The following is a 24,716-nucleotide window of genomic DNA, read 5'->3' on the forward strand; positions in this document are numbered from 1 at the left end:
GTCACCCTGGGCTCTTCAGTGACCACATCTTATCTTCTTCAATGCTCTCAGTAAAACTGGAACTATAAGCTTAGTTAACACAAACACACACACTCACACTCACACACACACACACACACACACACACACACACACACACACACACACACACACACACACACACACACACACACACACACACACACACACACACACACACACACACACACACACACACAAACACACAGACATGAGCACACACACACAGACATGAGCACACACATGCAGACATGGACACAGAAACACACACTGTAGCTTAATTAGGATAAACTCCATATTTCCTTTATGAGTCCAATTAAAAATTAAGAGGAGCCATTTCTCAAAGCCGTTAGACTGTTTGATGTTGAGGTAGCAATTTCTTGACGTATATCTGTTGTGAGTCGTTGAGTCAGGTCGTGGGTCTCTCTGCACTTCACTTGTAATTGTCCCCCATTTGAGTTGCATGTCAATAGTAAAACATTTTATGACCGGCCGTCCAACTGTTCTGAGATGGGATCTCAGTCACCAGCGCTTCGCATAAAAAAGGGTTACATCATTTATAGTACTGCTTTAAATCGATCTAGATATATTCTTCATCTGTTTTGTGGATGTCACTCTACCAGTGTGTGTTTGAGCAGGGTCATATTTGTTATGACGCCAAAATAGATCACAGACATAATTGCAGACTCAGTTTAATTGTTCCACCATTGCTGTCTCTGTTTTTATTCTCTTAAAGACCTTGCAGTCTGTCTGTCTCCTCAGTCTTTTTTTTTTCTTGATGTCTGACTCACACCCTTCAATAAGGTACCATCTCAAGCATCTAGAACTTTTGCCATCAATATTCTTGGTCCACTCTCTCTCTCTCTTTCTCTTTCTCATATCTTTATGTCAAATATTCATTTTAAAAGCCACCTTTTAAAAGCCAGTAAAAAAGGATTTAGATTTTTCTTTGAAATCATGGCTGTGTGGTCTGGCACTAGCCACATGTATATGCTCGCTTTGACAACCTGAACCTACTGTAAACAGCTCCCTCCATGAGTTGTAATCTAGATGCAAAAATCTGGCTAAGTACTGTAATTTACAGAATCTATAGGTCAAAGGAGCCTGGCAGATGGAGAGGAAGCAGAGCAGAGGGGAGTACAACATTTGTAATTTACTTTTAGAGGAGTCTGACTCCGGATCCAGATGCTGGAGTGTGTGTGTGTGTGTGTGTGTGTGTGTGTGTGTGTGTGTGTGTGTGTGTGTGTGCGCGTAAAGAGGCATGTAACTGTAAACCAGTGTGGAAAATTGTGTATACATATCAACCATACAAGGCAACCCCTGAAATAAACGTTTTCATAGAAACTCAGGAATCCCAAGGCACTTGGATGTTCTTCCATTTTGTGAGGACTTTTCTTCTTATTATTATTATGCTTTTTTATTAGATAGACAGACAGATAGCTGCACAACACCAAGGAGGTTGCGTTTACATGGTCAATGTCCTAAACCCTATTGGTAGGGGGTGTATGTTATTTTATTTTATAATAAACTCATGGTTTTAGTGTTATGTGTTTCATTTGTGCTGAGAAGACCGGTTCTTTTAAGTGCACCGACTCTTTGCACCAACTCATCTCATAAACAGGATTAGAGTATGTGTATGTGATCTGCACACGTAGATTGTAAATGTAAATTAATACCACCAAACCAACTCAATGAAAGAAGCAGTCCATCTCACAGCAGTTCTTCTTACGCTGCTAACAGACTTTTCTTCTTATTATTATTATGCTTTTTTATTAGATAGACAGACAGATAGCTGCACAACACCAAGGAGGTTGCGTTTACATGGTCAATGTCCTAAACCCTATTGGTAGGGGGTGTATGTTATTTTATTTTATAATAAACTCATGGTTTTAGTGTTATGTGTTTCATTTGTGCTGAGAAGACCGGTTCTTTTAAGTGCACCGACTCTTTGCACCAACTCATCTCATAAACAGGATTAGAGTTGGTCTGTTGGTCACCATTTGTTACTTTAAACTTTTTTTCTCATATGGGCTTTTCATTTAGTTGAATTTGAATTCAACAGTTGAATTTGAATCATCTCAGAAAAGCAAACTTTCGACAGAGCACACAACAGCAAAAAAGATATAGAAAGATGGAGCGCAGGCACAGTTACCTACCACAGTGAAATATTCACCTTTCGAAAGAGACAGCTACAGTATATGAAGCGATAGATATCTTAGATTTGAAACAAATAAAATACTGTTATAGCAACAGTTAGTATTAGTCCTCATTATAGGTTATGGTTATTCTTTACCAGGCTGGATCCTATATATTTGTGAGATTCGTGAGAAGGTGCCCTTTTTTGGTCGAGTAGAACAGGAAATCAGTTTGAAATCAGTCCCCCAGTTTCTTCTGCATCATGATCTCAATAATGTACACAAGTCACCATCTGCTATACTATTAATATCCCATATAGGCTACACTTTCACTCCATCAGAAGCCAGGACTGTATTTATACCAGTAGATATCGCCCAAGCCTGCAGCATGCAATTTATTTTAATGGATCTGTTACGACTAGCCATGACTATTTTGCTTTTGGGATTAAAAACATGATATGTTTTTGCTGTCAACAGGAAAGATATCTACACCTTGGAGGTCGGTAGGTGTTAGCCTCCAAATGTAAAGGAGTGCTTGTAATTGGATGTAGCCTATAACCTATGAATATAAGTTCAAAAGTATGGCTATAATTTCATAGTGAATGTTGCATGTCATAAATTGATTATATTACTGAAATTAATGTAGCTATTAATTTCTATTAGGATTCAATTTCTTAAACTGTTATTATGCCTGATTTTTTACACTAGTCTACCAAATTCCCAGGAGTTCACTGCCTCCCCACAAGCATTCAAGCTTCCCATATAATCAGCCAACAAAAGCTACTAAGCACCTGTTGGTGGATGGTTGATCCAAGCTGAGACCTAAAACAGCCACATGGTGTTTACACTTGTCTTGCAGGAAACAACTTTCCCAACATAAGATAGACTTTCTCTCAGGGACAAACGCTTAACAATTGGACAGGCAGACATGCCTCCACAAGATTTTCCTGCTCTCGCACATTGCCGCTGGTATTTCCAGTTCATGTGGTGTGGGCAGCATCATGTGAGGCCTCTTTACCCAGATTGCTGCTATGATTTTATTGCAGTCCTGATTAGGCACATGTGACTAACTGCATACCCCTGTTGGCAACGGCTGAGCGGTTGGCTGAAAGCAGAGGTCTTCCAAAGCTCTGAATTGTAACAAGATTCAGCCTTGTGGGTTCACAAGGCAAGACCCGTTCCTCTGGATTTGATTCTTATGTGGAACAAAGTTGGCCCAACTCACTTCATTTCACACATTAACCGTTTTGTTTGCATAGAAGAGACATTTTCATTCTGCAGGCGGTCTCCACTACCTCACAGAAGAAAAATGCTAACCCTGCTTTATTTCCCACGGAAAAAAAAACAGCCAAGAAGACTTGGTAAGAGAGGGAAAATATTGGGGTATTTTAAATGTAAAAAATTCAGATTGTGTGTGTGTGTGTGTGTGTGTGTATGTGTGTGTGTGTGTGTGTGTGTGTGTGTGTGTGTGTGTGTATGGGGATGGGGGTATGATCATCTTCCTGACATGAAAGGCAGTGTACATTAAGACTCAATCATGGTATTTTCAAGAATAGCTTGGACCTCGTTCACTTTCTACCCTTGGACAATTTTTCCAGAGGATGGGGGAGAAGAAATGGAAAAAAGGCGCAGCTATGATTTGTATCGTGATGGATGCCAACACAAATTGGGTAACCATTTTTCTCTCTCTCTGTTAGAGGCTGCTGCATAAAAAAGACCCATTATACATTTACCACATCAAAGGACCATTCAAATTTCTATATACTTCAGAATGGGACAGCCAGGGAAAAGACGGAGAACTACATTAGAGCAACCTTTTAAAACAATAAAATGGAGGCGATGCATTTTCAGGAATCAAAGTGAGAGGGGCTGTGATGCTACATGAGTCTTGTGTGGTCCCAGCCCCCCCCCCCCCCCCCCCCCTCTCTTTCTTTCTTTCTATCTCTCTCCCCTGGCTCTTCCTCTTCTCTCACATTTTCTCTTCCCTCTTGTGTAGCTCTAAGCCTATGAGCTGGCTTGGGCACTTCTTTACTACACACCCAGCAGGGCTTTAAAAAGGCAGGGCCGGAGGTCTTAGCAGCCACACACCCTCTCTGCCTGTGCCTCTTTTGGTCTCGGTGAGTTGCTCTGAAAGCAGGCTGTGTCAACCTCTCCAACCTCCAGGTTGCTCGGATTAGAGATGCAGACGCCACACAGTAGGGCCCCCAGTGTCCTACTCATCCTTCTGGGCCCCATTCTGTTGGCAGTGGGCAGGGCCGCTATGGAGAGCCAAGGTGAGGGGATGACAGACTTATTATTGCTGCCTGCGGTTGGGATATTAGTAGCACTGTGGGCAGACAAATGGACATGGAGAGGGAGTCAAGCAGGTAACCTCAACCTGGAAAAGGGTGAGTGTGTGAGGACAGACTGTGCCTGAGAACTGTGTTGGTTCATGAGCACAAACTCGGCGGTGTAGGTCTAATGGACAGTCTGTGTAAATATAGATGCACAAAAGCTTGTGTAAGTGTAGTTTTGCCTGTATCTACCTGTTTATTTAAAACGCGGAATGGGCTGTTTGTTTACCTGTTTTTTTTTTAACGTTCCTGTTAGATCCCCTTCACTGTACTTGACTCTCAGTGGGCATGAAGGGACAGAAATCAATGTGTCTTCTTGGCTGTTTCTAGTTATTTTATTTTATTTTTTTTATTTTGACGCCGAGAGAAACCTCCTCTCTTTTCTAACCCAAGGCTAAATTTCATTCAAAGTGTCAGAAAAAAGCAGCGAGAGCATGCACCCTAAGACAGACTTGAATTCACCCGACGCGTCTCTGTACTGGAGAGTTACTATTCCATGCACATAAACACCATACACTCACACGTTTTAAGCGGTCAATATCACACACATATCCAATCCTCTACCTTCAACATCACTGAAATCGCCTCATATCCATCCCCTCCCTATCTTATTCTCCATTTATGTGTGTGTTACCACGGAGCAGCGCTGTATGAACTTGAGAGAGAACCAGCCTATTGGGATGCTCAGGCCAGGGCAACACTGGATGCTGCGCTGAAACTCCGCCCTCGGGAGCACCAGGCTAAGAACATGATCCTGTTCCTCGGCGACGGTAGGTCACGTTATCATTATTGAATCGATTCCAGCAAACATTCAAGACAGACTCGCTTGTGGTTGAAGTTTAATAAGGTTGCCACTTTCAGCCTCAATGACAAGCTTCATATTCAATGCAAGACAATGCTCAAGTGTGTTCAGTTCAGGAAGTGTTTGCTGTGGTCAGAATGGATTGAGGGAAAGTGGCTTGGACAGCGAACTGTGACTGAGGAAGTGGTAGCTCAGGCGTGTCTAGATTTGTGAGAGCTTATGGGCAAGTGGTCATAATAAAACTTTGGACAGCTTTTCATTTGTTGAAATGCTTTAAAATGAATTACATTTACGTGCAAATGACAAGAAAACTCCTGGAGTTGTCGTGTGAGTAATGACTGTACGGAAAGCCATTAATTTCTTAGAGAGGAACAGTTCAAATGTCATCTCCTATAAGCCAACGCTGGTTCCCTTTAACCATGAAAGTGATTTTTCTCTAACCATAGCCAAGTAGTTAAAGCTGCACTAAAAGACATGTTTATTTTCTCAATCGATCAAAGGACAAAGTTTAATGGGAAATATTGCTCATGTTGCAAGGCACTAACTTTTGCAAACTGCACGTATTTTGTTGTTTAAAGTAGGATGACATGTTGAACTTTGCGGTGTACTTTTGCATTTTTGGCCTCACAAAACATTTGCAAAGTTGTTGTTGTTTTTCATTTAGATAGTTTATATTGTGTATTTTTTACATCCATGTTTTCTTCTTCGTCACTGCCATTGTAGGCACATTGCTTCAGTTGTTCATCAGCTGAATAGCATGAAACAAACTGCAGGATGTGACTTATGCCACCTGTGTGCTTGTGCATGTATGTCCTCATGCATGCATGATTCAAACAAAATGGGGACCTGCGCATAGCATTACTAGTGGGCAACAACTTCACAGGGTATCTTTGAGGAGGCAGGGCGTTGCTGTCACACTGAAGATCCACTCACCGTCTGGCATTCAGTGAATGTACCATCGACTGAAGCGATGACTATTGCCAGTTGGGAAAACTTTCCATCTGGATCGGATTTGATTGGACCATTTTTCACATTAATTGTCACTGGTGTGGTATCTTTACAACTGGTGAGGCATGCAATCCTTCTTTTTGAAAGGGGAGCTGTTTAAAGGTGCAGAGATTTAAGAGTGTTTTTCCTGTTAACTACTAGAATATGTGCTTTAAATCAGACCTAGTCACATTTCTGGGTGGTCGAGGCTGATCTCTCAAGTAATGCCCAGAGCATGTTTCCAGTTATATGAGTATGATGTTAAAGGGAGAGTTAAGTGCATCACTGTGACATGGGATTCGTAAAGTATGGTAGGCAAAGTCAGGGGTGAAATCCAATAGTGGACCACAGGAAGAGATAAAACAGGTCCCTTAATCATTAAAAAAAGAAAAAAAAATATATATACTGTATTTTTTATGCAATATATGCATAAGATATTGACAAAGCAGCATCTTTAAGTATATTTATATATATATTATGTTCCAATAATGGTCGGAATACTTGCCTAGAAGAGTCAGTGTTGATTTGGTTTGAAAATGTGGTTCTCCTAAAAAACCACTGCCTCAAATGCTTTGTCCATTTTTGGATTTATTTGATGTTAATGGCCTTGACATGCTTTTACTTTTGTTTACATAAGTACTAGTTTATTTTTTTCTACTTCAGGCTAACAGTTACAGTCTGAAATATTTTAAGCAAACACATCCTACACATTATAATTATTTTGGTCTGGATTTTTGAAATGTTCACAATCTGGACAGAGGACAATATCTTGGATCAGAAAAGCCAAAACTTCAGATAGTATTAACACAGTCAGAATGAAGATTCCCCAAGCGTTGTTTCTTTAATATGTCCATATCGGTGACTTCACCTGTAATTCATTGTCTCAGGGATGGGTGTGTCCACGGTGTCGGCAGCTCGAATCCTGCGAGGTCAGATGGAGGGCGGATCAGGGGAAGAGACAATGCTGGCCATGGATACTTTCCCATATGTGGCCCTGTCAAAGGTGAAAGCACCACACTGTTGACCTGTAGCACATCAGTCATTATTATTCAACAAGTGATCAAGGTGTCGATTACAATAACATTTTTTTTTGTAATTTAAAAGAGCCATGAGAGAGTGTACTTTTCGGATGAGTACATTTTTCTTTTACCACATGCAAAATTAAAAAAAGGCCTAAATTGTTTAATTTTACATAAATATTAGTTTCTGCATTGGAAGGTGTTATTTTATCATTTTGATATGAATATACATATTCATCATTCACCAGTAAATACCTGTAAATATCCCTGTCTTAATTACATGTTTACATCTCAAATAGCACTTAACAGTCATTTCCTCAAAAACATTTAATTTATATTAGCTAATTTGTAAGTTTAAGGGGAAAAGGGACAGTAATTGCATCTTGCCTCGTAACATCCTGCTTCAACTTAAGCACTCAAATCTTTGTGTGAAAAAACCAACACTTTAACTGAAAATGCAGACAATGGTAGAAACAGTAAAACAGATAAAAGTTAGATTTAGTTTCATAGCCAAGTATAATCCCTCAATGTTTGTAACTTAAAGCTAAAGTAGGTAACTTTCTAAGAAAATATGTATTTTTCATGTTTGCCAAAACTTTCACAATATCCTGACAGCACTACTGTATGAAACAGACAGTTTCTGAAAAAGTCATGTAGCCGACCTCTGCATCGAGCTGCTGCTCACTCTCACGATTGGCCTAAAATAACCTATTAGATACCCAATATGGCGCTGTAACTTCTCCTCTTAACCGCAGGATATAGTGACAATTTCAGCAAATTTGGAAAAAATGTATTTTGCATTGAGAGATAGCGACTTTAGCTTTTGCTTCAGCTTGAAGAGTGAATGAGTATTCTGTGTTTTTGTCGTCTCTGTGTTCTAGCGTATAGAAATAGAGACTAATATTATTTTTTTAATGTAATGGTGTTTGTGCTTCTACTCGACAGACCTACAGTGTGGATAAGCAGGTAGCTGACAGTGCTAGTACGGCTACAGCCTACCATTGTGGGGTGAAGGCCAACGCTAAGACAGTGGGACTCAGCGCTAATGCAGTGGCCTACGAGTGTAACACCACCTTTGGTAACGAGGTCTACTCAGTACTACGGCGCGCTAAAGCACAAGGTAAAGAAATAAACTGGCTTGGCAACGTGTAGTCGGTGTGCTGTGTACTGTCAAGGTCGGCTCATTTGAATTACATTCTTATCTCAAAGTATGCAATGACCATATCTGCCAATAAATAAAACATGAGGAATAAAACAATCATCTGATAAGCATATTCCTTGCTACTTGAGCATCACCAGCTATAGTTCAATGTTCAGAATATGTCTTTAAGAGATCTTTTTGCATTGGCCTGTATTCACTATTTATCATGTAAATCATATATACATGGTATATCATTTGTGTGCAACTGTCCGTGTCAAGGCATGTTTAGGATTCATGTGTGTTATGCTATGCCATGCTTAGCATTATGTTTGCTATGCTCTTATGCATCTTTGTGCCACTATATCAGTACACGGCATGGTATAGTACCATAGATACAGAAGTCATAATACCTGGATATCAATGTAATTGTATGTAAAAGGTTCTGTATTATTTCCCTTACAGCAATTCTTACCATTCTGGCATTTTTACACTTTTCTTTTGTAATCTTAAAATGCTCCTAATAAATGTATGGCACACTAAAATGTAAAAGAGATCCATCCGGTGTTAAAACTCATCAATATTCAATTCTAATATATTAGGCAGGGGGAAGATGGTGGGACTTTGGAGGGAGGCGGAGTTGTTCATGTTTAAATTTTTAAGTGCTGTGCAACATGTCAGAGAGGTAAGATTTGCTTTAAAGACAAAATGCCATAAGGTTGTAATTATACAAAGTTTCTAGGAAGCAGTTCTTTGAGGAGGCAGTTGTTAAAGTTAACCTTAAAAGTTGGAGCCAAAAAAAAACTAAATTCTGGCAGTTTCACAACATACTACAATCTCAGCAACACTACAAAATGTAATGTATTTAAAGAGCAGTAATCGCAGTGAGCAAGCTATCCTGGAGAGCAATACGTTATATAGTTAACTGGAACTTCTCTTACCTCTTCCACTGGGCTTCATTACTTAGCCAGGAAAGACTGCAGGATTGTGGCTACACCCTTTAGGAGCTGAGCCAGGGTCATTATTTCTTCCTACAGAGTAACTCTATTTCTAAGAACATTTGGAATAGGTAAACCAATGTACATAATTGAGGTCCCGTTGTTCCATAGTCTTCAAAGTCAGTGTGGGTTGGTGGGGGGCAGAAGCTAAACGCATTTTAGCCACTAAAAAAAGGCCAGCTTAAAGAAATCAACATCAGTTTAAGTGTAAACTTTATTTAACGTTATATATTTAATATTTTCATCACTTTACCTTTGCTGTCAGATAGCCCTGTTTACATGAACACAGGTGAAACTGTGGCAGTTATATCACTCTCTTCAAAGCCACCAGACTCTATTGACAAATAAACGTAATTTTACCTTACAGAACAAGGGAGTTGCTGGATTATAAACAAACTCATAAAGGTAGCGATAAACCAGCAACTTTCATGTTCTGCAAGTTGCAATTATTGTTTTTATCAATGAGTGTGGCGGCTTTGACCAGAAAATAGATAACGCCTTTGGTTCCCCCTGCCTTAACTTAGACAGGGTTGTTTGATGGCAAGGTAAAGCTGTGGAAATATTCTAAATATAGCACACAGGTTAGGTGGGCCGTCATGAGTTGGGCTGATGGCCACAGCTGTACATTGCTTGGCTTCCATGCCTGTCCTCCTGCCTGCTTCTCCAAACTGGGATATGCCAACCACCATCTACTGTAGGAAATACACTGACTATGGATCGGTACTACATACACCCTCACTTCGGAAAATCCAAACTCTCCCTTTAACAGTTGTACCTATGATTTGGGTGGGTCTCTTCTTCATCTAGGTAAATCAGTTGGTGTTGTGACAACCACCCGTGTCCAGCATGCCTCCCCTGCTGCTGCTTATGCCCACTCCGTCAGCCGCAGTTGGTACAGTGACGCAGATCTTCCTTCCAGTGCCCGCCGGCAAGGCTGCATCGACATTGCAACCCAACTGGTCACCAATGTTGATATTGATGTATGTAAAAACAATTCCATGACAATCCACATTTTAATTTTCCATCTTGATCATCAGGATGACATTACTGATTACTGGTTTGAATTCTAGCAGTATAATCAAATAAGTATTTGCACATGAGAAGTAAGGTGAAATAAGTCCAGAACCTGGTAAATTAGGACATTAGAAATTCTGTATTACCAGCGCTCTATTGTTAGGGTAGTATTATTCTATATAATGACCATCTTATGCTGCAAAATATGAGATCCTGTCTGGTGTCCTTTTAAGGTGATTCTGGGGGGAGGGAGGATGTATATGACACCAAAAGGCACCCCAGACCCCGAGTACCCTACCTCCAACTCTCGCAAGGGAGATCGCAAGGACAAGAGGAACCTCATTGACGTGTGGATGAAGGCTAAACCAGTAGGACTGTCTGACATTGCTTTTGGATATTTCCATATATTTTAAGATATGATGTCACAGATCCAATTTACCTCTGGTTTGTTTTTCAGAACAAGAAGTCACACTATGTTTGGCACAGGAAGGAATTTGATGAGATAAATGTTAAAGCTACTGACCGGCTCATGGGTGGGTAAAGATATATTAACACAGGCACAGAAAATACCCTAAACGTAATACATAACACACACACACACACACACACACACACACATACACACACACACACACACACAATGCTACCCAGGTGTTGACAGATAAACTTCTTATCTAAGTAACGAAACCCTCTCAATGACTCAGAAACAAGAGGATTCCAGGAAAATCAACTTGTTACGTAGGTAGTTAACTGACAGCCAGTTCCCAGCTCAGTGCGTAATTTTACGCACGCAGACATTCAGTACTGGTCAAAAAAAAACCTGAAAACAACAGCAGTCTGCTTTTGATATTAAAAATATGGTTAATTTTGCTGAACTTTCACTTTGTAACATGGCGTATCAGGCGTTTCATTCAGCATGGCTTTCTCACCCTCAAAACAAGCCTCAAAGTTTAACTCGTATTTAGGATTTACTTTCTCCTAAGCAGAAGATTAACTCCTACGTAGGAGATAAAAAACTTTTGGCCAAAAATGCCCAAGAAAAACGACCCTACCTTCACAGCCATGCAAAAGTAGTCATCACGACACACTATAAATTAAGTTTGCCGGTATATATTCTCCCCTGACTACATCGATAAATACAAAAGGGCTTGTTCCTTGCTGTGTGGTGTTGAATACAGATGCACCAGAATTATTAACATCTTGCAGAGTTATATTGCTTTCATGTATGTGTTGCAAATTGATGTGCACTATCTGTAATCTTTATTACATATAAAAGTGCTCCTACATGCTTCCTTCTACAGCAACAGTTAAGATTTAATCTTTAATTATTAATGATTGGCTCATGCATTTGATCAATGGAATGGCTTATCTGAACATTTTCAATGTCTAAGCAAAACTAGTGATATCAGCTTTTCAAAAATAGAAATGCAGTAATTCGTGATTGATTCATGATTTTAGAAACAGCTTAGATTTGAACTTAGAATGGGAGCAAGTCTTCATCCATGATTTCTCTCACAATCATTAAGCTCTTTAAGAATGCAGCATCACCACCATACAGTGCCAAAGTACTTTGTTTTTCTTTGGTGTGTTTTTTTTTTTTTTAATTCTTACATCTTTTCTTTGTTTACAGGTCTGTTTGAGCCAAAGGACATGCGTTTTGAAGTTTTCCGGAACAGCACACGTGACCCCTCCATTGTGGAAATGACAGAGAAGGCCATACAAATCCTCAGCAAGAATCCCAAGGGGTACTTCCTGTTTGTGGAAGATGAGTACTATATCAGCAGTCTAATATACAATCTCATCAAGGTTGTCATTATGAGAATTACGATGTATTCTCATGGTGAATCAAAGAACAGGCTTATATGGATGTTAATGAAAAACAGGGAATTCATTCTTTTTTTTAGTGGAAATTACCAACCAGCACTCAACGCTTATTCTGGAAGAAAGGCGGTGATGTACAACTCAGGTTGTCCAACTCAGATGCAGCGAGGTGTACAACTCCGATATTTTATGTCAAGTGTAATTAATTTGTTTTGTGCTTGTTTGTTTAGGAGGGAGAATTGATCATGGCCACCATGACGGCATTGCGAAACTGGCACTGACAGAAGCTGTGATGTTCGACCGAGCCATTGAACGTGCAGCTGAGCTAACCAGGGAATCCGATACTCTCACTGTGGTCACTGCTGACCACTCCCACGTCTTTACCTTTGGTGGTAACACACCTCGAGGGAATCCCATCTTTGGTATGGTTAAAAGCACAAATAGAGTCCTCTTAAAATTGGCATGAAAATTAGTAATAAGAGTACAAGAGGAGAAAAAGTAGAATAAGTCGATCTGGATTTGGATCGGAAAATAGTAGCACTAGCCTAGAATGATTTCTACATTTATTTATGCAGGTGATAACATAATATTTAAGATCCTTTTAAGCTTTCAACTTGCAAGTTGAAAACTTAAAATGTGTATTTTTTATGAGTCTGTGCCGGTCTGTGCTTGTTTACCTTTCTATGAAAAGAAACTGTGACCGATGTATTATCACTCACTCTGATTTTTTGTCATTCAGGTCTGGCACCAAAGAAAGCCGATGACAAAATGCCTTTCACCAGCATCCTGTACGCCAACGGCCCCGGTTATGTCCATATAAATGGAACCAGAGGGAACATCACAATGGTGGATTACTGTAAGTACAAACTTATGTCTTTCAGATGTGGCACTCGTCTGTGCTGATGTGTGTACAAACAGTGTAAACTGATGTGGTTATAGCTGACTCATGCCTGTGCTTTTCTATGGAAAGCAAAGATGTAATATGATGTTCAAGGAATTCACTGTGCTGTCTTCTGTTCTAAGATATTTGTATTTCTTTGTGGAACACTGAAGAGCAATGTTCCAGTTCCTCCCCCTCTTGTTCTGCACCATTCGCTTTAACCATTGCATGAGGTGGAAATACCTCTATTTAGGGATGAATTACCTTTTTAAACCTTAATTTATGTCCTTTTGATGGACTGGCGTCAGTAGTTATGTCTCAAAAGTGCACACTCAACACATCTAGAACCTTAAGCAAACATGCAATTACAAGCAATACATTTATAAACGTTATCTATCCATGTGAAGAAATATGAAGCATTGTAAAAGTAAGCCTCTATATTCTGGTTAAGACTATGAGGCCAAAACACTATTGCAACATTTCTGAAAATAAGTAGAGGTATGATTAGCAAAATATAATAAAGGTTTCAACAGATTTTTTTGCATCATTCAATCCACAATACTGAAAAAATAATGCTTTATCTGGAGTGCACCAAACACCACACTCATTTTGCGTCATAACTTCAGCAACACTATAGTATCCTACTTGTTTTCCAGTTTTGTATGTTTGTTTTGGGGAAGAAAAAAATATGGCATCCGTCAGTGGAAAGGTCAGGCAGTGAATGCCATAATGTCATCAAAAGTACTTAAATTACCTTCTGGGTTTGGAAAAGGTTGTAATTAAATATAATTAGGTAAATTACAGAAGAATTGCAAAACCATTTTATGTGCCACACTCACAACAACATCTATGAGATGAATGTAATCTTGGTCCTCTCTGGAGTGGGTGGTATTTTAATTGACAGACAAATTAAATGTGCTGTTAGCAAACAGTGATATTATGATGTCTTAGTCATTAGTCTACTGGGGTTGCGGGTGACAGTCACAGTGAAGAATGAAGTTAATCTAGACTGACATCTTGGTTAGTTTATGGTTGACATTGCCTGTAAAAGCATCTGTTTGGTATTAACAGTTGATGATCCAAGCAAAGAGTTGCCTGTGTGTGGTTACATTCTGAACTCGTTTGTCTCATAGATGATGAGGAGTACATGCAGCAGACTGCTGTCCCATTGGATGCTGAGACGCACGGCGGGGAGGATGTGGCCATCTATGCTAAAGGCCCGATGGCTCACCTGTTCCATGGGGTGAAAGAGCAAAACTACGTTGCACACGTCATGGCCTATGCTGCCTGCTTAGAGCCCTACACAGACTGCCCCCCTCACCCCCACAGCCACACCTTGAGTGGGTGTGTGAACACAAATTCAAGCTTCCTAATCGGCCTTCTTTGCCTCTTCTGGTTACTCAGATGACCCCCCAAACACACACACACACACACACACACACACACACACACACACACACACACACACACACACACACACACACACACACACACACACACACACACACACACACACACACACACACACACACACACACACTTATGCAGACATACACTTAAAGCACTAAACATTCATAGAGTGCATACATACACACACACACACTCACTGTACTGTATGCACACAGGCGGGTAAGTCAGAATGCAGGGATAAACATTAGTGTGTGTATGTGTGTGTGTGTGTGTGCTCATGTCTGTGTGTTTGTGTGTGTGTGTGTGTGTAGGAATATACTCACATACATCCTGATCACACAGTCTACTGTACATTCACATGAGCTTGTAACCTTGACTGCATCCAAAATGCAGGCTTAAAACATGCATATAGTAGCTCTCATTGAACAGGCAGGCATTGCAGGCTAGACAATCATGAGTTCACATGCAAGCAGCTCTTTAAGAAACACTCCATAAGGATGTTTTCAAACATGCACTTGCATCATGACTACTAACTTGCACTTACTAGTTATTTCATTAGTTAGTTAGATTTTTAGCCATTTTCCTAAATGCAAACTCTGTTAGCACTCTGCTTGCTCAGAGCTATAAAACATTTGTTGTAATATATTATGTATACATTCATCTGAGGCTTCACCCAGAAAAACTTGAAACAAACAAGCAGACTGAGGGCTCAGTGCTCAGCTCGTGGACATTTACACACAGCTGTTGATGTACATAACCGTCACTTTCCGGATGGAATAAGGACTTCATGACGCTAACAGAAACCTGAACTACGAGCCATTGTGTCATGCCAAGTTGCCACACCGACGGGCCTTACAAGAACTATTAACGATGCTGTACCTCTTTAAGGAGTGAAATATAAATATGTAGTTTCTAAGTTTCTTTTTTTAATCAAGTTTGTATCTTGACCTCATTGGTTCCAAATGGCAATCTGTTTTCTGTCAGCTTACTTGATATGTTATCTATTTGAATTGTACATGAATGTATTTTGTAAACAAATATTTTGTCAATGTATTTTTATACTGTGTTTTTGCAGTTGTTACGTAAATGAGGATACAAAAGTTCCTTTTTTCTTCGGGAGTCCCAATTCATTGGACAGCAATTATGTTAACTCTTTATGGGACCTTTATACCGCTTTTCCACTGCATGCTCAAATTGACTTCCACTTTTTTGGTTTTCCATAAGAAAACTGGAACTTATTTTTGTACCACCTTGGTCAAGGTGAGCCTATGCTAAAAGGTAGGGTTAAAGCACTGCAGACCACTGACTGGTCAGAATCATCGCTATTGCCACACAAGACTTCTTGCACAAACCCAAAATGTTTAAATAGTCAGGCTACTGTATAGAATCCACAATATTTATATTAATCCAAACTGGCATTCAAATATATGGGATTCCTCAAAACTACAAGTACAAATGTTTGGTTACCGAGTGTCACGTTCATGTTATTGCAGTTTTTGGCAGATCACTATGGCGAACGACTGAGATTCAACTGAGGGGATACTATCCTCAAAAGTAATGGTACCAAAGAAGTCACCAAGAAGAGCTTTCAAGCTTTCAAGATTATTTTTCAAAGCAACTGGTATTTAGGAAATGTTTTGGAAAATGGTTTGATGATTTCTATAGAAATATATATTTAGCATATATTTAAGAAATAGGCTTGGCACAATTAGGTCTAATGTAAGCATGAAAAAGGGCAAGTATTTGACCCCTAGGCTTTAATCAATGTATATATTTTACGCAATGAATCAATTCAACCGAAGTATATACCATGCAAGCACACATGGATGGTTTCCAGTACCCAAATACATTGGAGATTTTGGAAATACAACAACTTGCAAATATATACATACACATATACATATGAACATGAAACTATTTAATCCATAGGGTAATCAGGTAACTATAGTAGCAAGAGAATAAGCAACAGAGGAGTTTAGTGCATTTTTACAGCAATTCATACGCTTAAGGGACACTACAATCTTACAGCTCATAAAACGAGCACCCCTGTGACCTCTTGTAACATTGCCGTGATGTAACAACAGCAGAGAACACATTCCCATTTAAAGCAAATTTCCTATTGACCTTTTAGAAAAGTCAAGGTCATCTAACATAACAGTCGTAGAACGGTAGTATCCAACAAGCTGTGTCCATCTTGTGCTCATTGTCATATACTTTATGATTTTGTTGTGGATTAATGTAAGTTCGTCCAAAGCACCTTCAGCAATCTTTTGCTGTTATTTTTCCAAATGCTGATACAGACAAAAATATGACCATGTAATGGTCTGTCTGAACCACAACTCCAGTCAGAGTGAGAGTGCTGTGGATATATTTTAACCCCACTGCTGAAATTTATTTTGACAGATGTACAGTTGGACCCACTTTTACACGCAGATACATGTGTTATCAATTAATTATGCCACAAATTCTCATAAATGGTTGTTTTCCTAGAAAACTGAATGAAATGAAACAGAAGTTGGGTGAATTCTAGCCTGTTTAAAAGAGACCTGTAGAGATTTGTACAACTGCAATGTAATGTTTAATAATACACAGTACTATAAAAAACTGTAACAATCACTACCATTACATGATGATTAGTGGTGGTAATATTGAGAAAAGCTACTTCTCGTTAACGTTCTACATAAAGTGTTCTGTAAACTGTGTTTGTACCTGCTACCTGGAACTGATAAACTAAAAATCTAAAAGATAATGGATTTATTAGATTACAGTTTAGATTAATGATTATCAAACCTCCCGTCCTTTGGTCTTCTCACCACTCCCCAAACCAACCTGAAGGCTTTAAGTACAGGCCACACCCTCCAGAACTGTCTCCGACGGAAATCTGCAATGCCACATACATGGACATCTTCAAAAAAAAAAATCCTGAAAAACCACCCATTCACCTATATGGACTCAATCCTGATACATTGCAACCGCCCTTGAAAGGCGTCCTAAAAATCCAAGCTAATACAAAAATTATGATTATTTCTTCCTAGGTACGTTTTGTTTTGTTGTGTCATTTTACATTTATTGCACTGTCAAATAAATAGAGAATTGTGAGCAAAGCTACTTAAGATAATATTTGTTTAGGAAAAAAATGGTCAGATCTTTTACATTATCTGCCCACACCATACGTTCAGATCATTCTTTTCTAATTTGCGATCCATGTCAATATACTATCATGTGAAACAACTCAGGGAACTACTGTATATAAACACCTGTTACATGCCACATCAACCACACACATACTGGATACCTACAATGTGCTGTGTGTGGTGTGTGTGTGTGTGTGTGTGTGTGTGTGTGTGTGTGTGTGTGTGTGTGTGTGTAACCTGTGCCTCACGTTGAAAGACTTCTCCATTGTGCCCTTTGCTCCTTGGCTGCAGCTATAAAGTGAGGAGCACTCCTTTACTTTTTAAAATCACATATAGTCAACACCATGGCCAGCGAATTTAAATTAATTTTTGCCGGATTGATAATTTTCATTTCAGTGCAGTGGACTTTTTCTTTTTCAGGTAAGGATCTGTTTCATATTGCTACTGTTGGAAAAGAAAAAATAGGTATTAGCACACAAATGCTTACTTTCAGATGTCACATTGGACTTATACAACTGGATTTCAAGGACAACACAGGGGGACACTTCCTTACTACTACTTACTCGGTACACAAACACATCACCTTTTATTTCAACGAAGACAAAGGTGACAGTAAAATATTGGCAATAGTGCTAGTTATATTATTTGTTGATTTTTCTGTATAAAAGATCTAAAACTAAATGCAAATTTCGTTCATCTTCATGGCTTCTTTGCCTCATAAGATTATTCCGTCATCATGAGAAAATTCCCTATCCTTTATGATTTTACTTATTTTATTCCTTATTTTTAATGGCAGTGATGTAAGAATTGAGTTTAATGTTATTGCAAGTCACAGAAAATAAAATCTTCACCTACATCATATAGATTCAAAATGTTTAAGCACATTTAATTTAGCCACTTCTGATAATGAATGACACTATCATATTGTCTTTTTCTTGCTTACAGAGGAAGAGCTCCATGCCAGCTATTGGAACAACAAAGGGAGACAGGCTCTAAACACTGCCCTGAATGTTCAGCCTAATCTTCACCAAGCCAAGAACATCATCCTCTTCCTGGGGGACGGTGAGTCTTCTCCTAGCATTTATGAGGTCTCTTTGATTTGTGAATCATGTTCCCTTTCTGTTCAGTTAATTTGTCTATGTGAGAAGAAGCCATTGTAGCTTGAAAGTGTGATTCTCATTGTTACCGTGGTGTAATTCACCAACGGAGAGAGAGAATGCAATGCAACCAAAATGCATGTGACCTCAAGCATGAGTTTCTGAGGTAGACGGAGATTAATGGTGACATCTGATCACCAGGAGTTATACTGCTTGGAGAGCCAAGCATAACAAAATGCACTGAGGGTAAACCACAGACTACACTGTATTTGTAGCTGTTTCAACGTGTCCTTAACTGATCTGAACACCAGAAAAGGTAAACCAGCAAAGAGTTAGAAAAATGCCCGTGCATAGCTAATGTTTTAGAAATTGGTTGCCTATTGTTTCAATTCCCCTTGATTTAACATCTCTAAACTGATATTATGAGTAGTTACCAGACTATTCTACGTGAATGTAAACTGAACAATTACACAAAAAATGGAGCACTGAAATTCCCCCACTATATTTAGGGCAAAAGAAAAAAGAAAACTAATTTTAGATCCCAAGTTAGGAATCCAAACAAGACGATATTTCCTGATATAAGAGTTGTACATTGGCCATGACCCAGCGCCAGACACAGTCACTACTTTCCCTTAATTCTATCCAGGAGCAGTAACTAGTAACTCCACTGCACAAATTAAATATTTATAGATCAATTATGGATTTATGGTAAGAGCAGGCTCCACCCCACCTCATAACATATCTGCTGATAGAAGCACATTTAAGATTTTATCAGTGTTTAGGATTGATCAGTTACATTTAATCACCCCATAAATTATATGTTTATGAACACATTCTTGAAAACTGTACCTTCATGAGGAAAAATGACGATTCTACCTGAAACATTAGCAGATGAATAATAGTATTAGTATTCACCATTTTTTTTTTGTTGAAATCCAATATATTTAAGATTTCCAAATGCATATTAATCTAATGGTCAACTCAAAAATATGACCTCCGGGAACAACATAGAGTCTGAGAAAAATAGGTAATTTGTTTAGCAGATGTAGTTCCAAACACAAAATTCGGGTGCAGGATGGAATTTAACTAATGCTCCATCCAACCTGAATCTGTAATTTGCAGTGAAAAATTGCACAAGCGCTGGCAAGGAATGTTGAACAAGTTTTCATGAAAAAGTTTGTGGAGGAGAAAAAATGCGTAATAATGCTACATTTGCTTTGCACATTCTCCACCGTTTGAGATTGTAAATAACTCAGATGTCTTTCACCACATTTTAAACTCTCACATCAGCTGAGCCTTATGAAGTTCAAGGAGCACAATGGCAGTGTTGTGCCTGCCTGCCCTGTGTTATCTAACACTCAGGTGTGTTTCCACCTGCTTCTAGGTATGGGGGTACCGACAGTGACCGCTGCCCGGATCCTCAAAGGCCAGATGGCAGGACATTCTGGAGAGGAGACCAGTCTGGTTATGGATACCTTCCCTTACCTGGCGCTGTCTAAGGTCAGCTCACTCAACATTCAGACTGCTACATAGCAATGTGTACTTAAACTCTCTGAATGAGGATAGGATGCATGCATGCAAAAAAAAACAACATGTTTATATAAGGATAAGGATTATTGTCAAGCAAGGAAACACATACGGATTTAGGCAGTTACTTCAGTTCAGGTTAGAGCTAGTGGTAAAAATGGAAACACAGGTTTGGAGCCTTGGAAATGACAGGTGTTTTATTGCACATACAATAATGTACAGTATAACATGTATTAATGATCATAAACTCGAGAGTGTATTGCTTTTGAGTTGAGGGTACATAACGATGCAAGTAACTGTGGACAAGAACACCTGCTAAATGCCTGAGTTGATAAATGTTCATGTTAATGTGTGTGAATGTATTTGACTCCTGCAGACTTATAATGTGGACCAGCAGATGCCAGACAGCGCTGGCACTGCTACAGCTTACTTATGTGGTGTGAAGGCCAACTACGGCACCCTGGGTGTCACTGCCGCAACCCCGAGGGGTAACTGTAGTGCTTCCTATGGGAACAAAGTCACATCAATACTGCACCGCGCCAAGAAAGCAGGTAAACAAACAGCTTTATGTTTACTGGTTTCATTTGGACTTCTTTAGAGTCCTTATTGATGTTTTATATATATCAAAACAGATCAGTATTAATTTGTTCATCTTATTATGTTTTGCTTATTCGTACATAATGCTGACATAAAGCCACTGTCACACAACTGTTTGTATACCTAACCTTGAATGTAATTTAAGAGCACAATAAAATCTTAGAAAAAATACGATTTGCAGTAGAGTTGACAGTGTGGACATTGACTCTCTTCTTAAATACAAAATTAGATTATCAAACAGGAATGTGTATATTGTCTACAAAACATTGAATTGAAATACTTTGCATCTGCAATGGATCATCTAATGTGGTTGAAAACAAATTTCAGTATTTTTGGTGTTTAGGTTTTTATTAACTTTATGTCTCAAAAGTGTATTTATCCATGTCAATATATACAGTATAACAGATGTCCACATTATGATCACATTGCCCTGTGTGTTTCAGGAAAGTCTGTGGGAATTGTAACTACAACCAGAGTGCAGCATGCTTCTCCTGCGGCAAACTATGCTCACAGTGCCGACCGAAGCTGGTATTCGGACTCCGACCTCCCCACTGAGGCGATCCAAAATGGCTGCCGTGACGTTGCTTTCCAGCTAATCCATAACACAGAGATAAATGTAAGCCTCACACAGTTTCTGAATATGGGCTGTGTGCATATGAGCGTTTTGATACTTTCAGTGTTTATATAGCACCTCAACTTGCTTTACAAAAATTATGTGGTGTCTCATTTTTTTACAATATGGGAAATATTAAAATATATAGAGTAATAATTTTATCTAAACTGTCATTGTGCCTCTTGACCTAGGTCATTCTTGGTGGCGGTCGTCAGTATATGTTTCCAAGAATAAGTCAAGACCCAGAGTATGCAAGTAATACGGGAGACCGGGATGATGGAAAAAATCTGGTTGCAGAATGGTTAAAGAACAAAAAGGTAAATGATTTTAGAAGAGTGCTCATCAGGTTTGAGTGTGTGAATGAAAAGTTCACAATCCCTGCGAAAAAAATATTTATTTTTATTTGTTGCCAACAGAATGCTAAATATGTTTGGAACAAAGCTGAGCTTGATGCTGTCAATCCTGCACATACAGACTTCTTGATGGGTAAGAAGATCAATGAACCATTCAATACACGTCAAATAAAACCAATAAATGTCTTATATGTCAGTGACTTTGTTTCATATTGCTGTTGTGTGTTGATCAGGTATTTCATGATAATGAAACCCTGTGTGTCAATGAGATTACATGTATGAATAAAGGTTAAAAAAAAGCACATGTATCTTATTTTTTACCGCCTAAAGTTATTTGCAATTTAAAGCCAAAACATAAGTATTTTTTTCTTATGTTTCATTTTTGCAGAAAAACTCAGATTGCATAATTAGTGCCAGCTCTATTCAAAAAGGGGCTCATGTTTCTTAATTATTGCTGCCTGCTGTTTCTGCATTTAGGTCTCTTTGAGCCCAAAGACTGCCGCTACGAGTTGGAGCGTGATCCGTCCATGGACCCCTCCCTTACAGAGATGATGGAGAAAGCAATTAAGATTCTCAGCAAAAACCCAAAGGGATTTTACCTCTTTGTGGAAGATAAGTGCAATTGCTTTCTGACTGTACATATTTTCTAGACAGCAAGCAACCACTTAACCCTGAAACCACCAGTGTAACTGTCCCTCCACACCATAAATTAACTTAAATTCTGAATGACTTATATGAGGGATATTTTGCTTATTTGTCAGTTACTTTCTTTTGGACTTTAAGTGGGAGAATTGACCATGGTCACCACGGAGGGAGGGCCAAAAGAGCTCTCTACGAGGCTGTTGAGTTTGACCGGGCGATTGGGCGAGCAGCTGAACTCACCAGTGAGCTGGACACCCTGTCGGTGGTCACTGCTGACCACTCCCATGTCTTTGCCTTTGGAGGACACTCTGCCAGAGGAAACTCTGTTTTAGGTACAGTTAAATGCACTCTTTGAATCTGATAAGAGCAGAGCTGAGGGAGGTTTTATGATAGAAAGTCAACATCATCTGATGTTTGAACAAACCTCTGGATAACAATTTGCCCTGTCATTTACAGGGGTGTCTCGCTCACTAGCTGAAGACAACAAGCACTACACCACTGCTGTGTATGGAAATGGACCAGGATACCGCAGTGGAATTCGTCCAGATATGAATGAGACCATTTCATGTACGTGTGTATTGATAATCCTTCTAGTGAAGACAGAGTAATTTAGTAGCTCCATCTTGTGGTGTAATAGCGTACCTACTATATGGCTCAAAAAAAGAAATTAATCTAGGTGTTGAGTGTGACACAAATGACACAATGAAGACGAATAACCACCATCTGCTCACTTGTTTTTAGAGTGGGCAGAAATGGTTATGTTTCCAAATGTTGATTATTTTTAAAGGAAAGCAATTAACTCTCACCTCCATCAATTGGATCATTATTTATGAAATGTACCAAATATTGTTTGTCTGCAATGAGTATGTAGTATTTTGTAAAAGAGCTTTCTAAATTAAATTATAATACATTAATTGCAAAAACAGGTTGATATATGAAGGGGAGCTGATGTTTTCATAGATACCCCCCCCAAAAAAACAGAAAACAAAAAAACAAACAAACAAACAAACAAAAAAACAGAACTCTAATACTAAAATAACTAGTATTATATTACAATCAGAGAAGAAGCTGGAGTGAGACGTAGAAATAAGGCAGCCCATCCAAAAATTGGTGCAATATACTTTATTTTAATGTAAGGTACTGTCTACATTATGTCATGACTCCCAACATAATGCAATGATGCAATATCTCTCCAATGAATACTACAACGATAAAACTTATTATATAACATTTTTGTTGATACTGTGTCAAAGTCCTGACTCTGTTGTTTGCCATTTAGCTGTACTAGATTGATCATATTGTCATCCCCAATGCAATTTCAGTCTAAAACAACTGGACTTGTCTAGGAAGACGTTTCACCTCTCATCCAATAGGCTTCCTCAGTTCATGTACGCAACTGACCAGGCTGGGACTGGTCCGGATGAGAGGTGAAACGTCTTCCTAGACAAATAACCAAGTCCAGTTGCTTTTGACTGAAAATGCTTTGGGGATAACGATGACCTGGACAAATGAGAACATTCACAGGCTTATCACATTGTCATATTGCAATTTGTGCCAGAAAACCCTGTTATAGGTAATAATGCTTCTCTGCCCTTCTTTCTTCCTTAGCGGATGATAATTACCGTCAGCAGGCCCCTGTCCCTCTTAATTCAGAGACCCACGGTATAGAGGATGTAGCAATCTTTGCCAAAGGTCCCATGTCACATCTTTTCCACGGGGTCCAGGAGCAGAGCTACATAGCTCATGTCATGGCTTATGCAGGCTGCCTGGAGCCCTACGAGAACTGCAAACTGCCAGAGCCCAACAACGCTGGATTCATCCAACCCAGCCTGCTGCTCCTCCTCATGGGCCTCCTTCTTCTCTCCCTCTGCTCTGTCTGATGTGACAGCCCTTGGAATAAGTGAACAGGGCTATCTGACATTTCCGTTGAAAAATGAATTCATCATCACACTGCATTTTCTGTGTGTAATTCAAGACCTGTATAGCTGCACAAATTTGAGATTAGTACCATTTTAAGTAATTTATTTTTGTTCAGATAACCCTGTTGTGAAAAGCATTAGTTTTATTATTACTGCATAGAGCTATAATTTTAACACTCCACTGAGTTTATTTATATGGATAGGTGGTTGTATTTTTGAATGTATATATATTCAATAAAGGTGTGCCTTTCTCATGTTATTAGAGGGGGAAAAAATAAA

The 24,716-nt window shown here is 39.1% G+C and overlaps 2 protein-coding genes across 2 annotated transcripts; both read left to right on the plus strand.

Annotated features, from left to right (window-relative positions):
* Positions 1-4,284: 4,284 nt before the first annotated feature.
* Positions 4,285-14,553, plus strand: alpi.1 (alkaline phosphatase, intestinal, tandem duplicate 1; the record flags this gene model as incomplete). Its single annotated transcript, XM_083911299.1, has 11 exons — positions 4,285-4,426; positions 5,131-5,256; positions 7,163-7,278; positions 8,240-8,414; positions 10,238-10,410; positions 10,678-10,812; positions 10,902-10,977; positions 12,075-12,209; positions 12,496-12,687; positions 13,005-13,121; positions 14,279-14,553. The coding sequence occupies exons 1-11, from the start codon at positions 4,333-4,335 to the stop codon at positions 14,551-14,553; spliced, it is 1,614 nt and encodes a 537-aa protein (XP_083767425.1). The 5' UTR covers positions 4,285-4,332.
* A 3,480-nt stretch (positions 14,554-18,033) lies between these two features.
* On the plus strand, positions 18,034-24,398 carry alpi.2 (alkaline phosphatase, intestinal, tandem duplicate 2; the record flags this gene model as incomplete). Its single annotated transcript, XM_083911435.1, has 11 exons — positions 18,034-18,109; positions 18,635-18,751; positions 20,171-20,286; positions 20,690-20,864; positions 21,354-21,526; positions 21,715-21,840; positions 21,940-22,009; positions 22,354-22,492; positions 22,660-22,850; positions 22,975-23,085; positions 24,127-24,398. The coding sequence occupies 11 exons, from the start codon at positions 18,034-18,036 to the stop codon at positions 24,396-24,398; spliced, it is 1,566 nt and encodes a 521-aa protein (XP_083767561.1).
* Positions 24,399-24,716: the final 318 nt, after the last annotated feature.

The sequence above is a fragment of the Echiichthys vipera genome (genome assembly GCF_963691815.1).
Source record: "Echiichthys vipera genome assembly, chromosome: 3".
In the NCBI taxonomy this organism is placed as follows: domain Eukaryota; kingdom Metazoa; phylum Chordata; class Actinopteri; order Perciformes; family Trachinidae; genus Echiichthys; species Echiichthys vipera.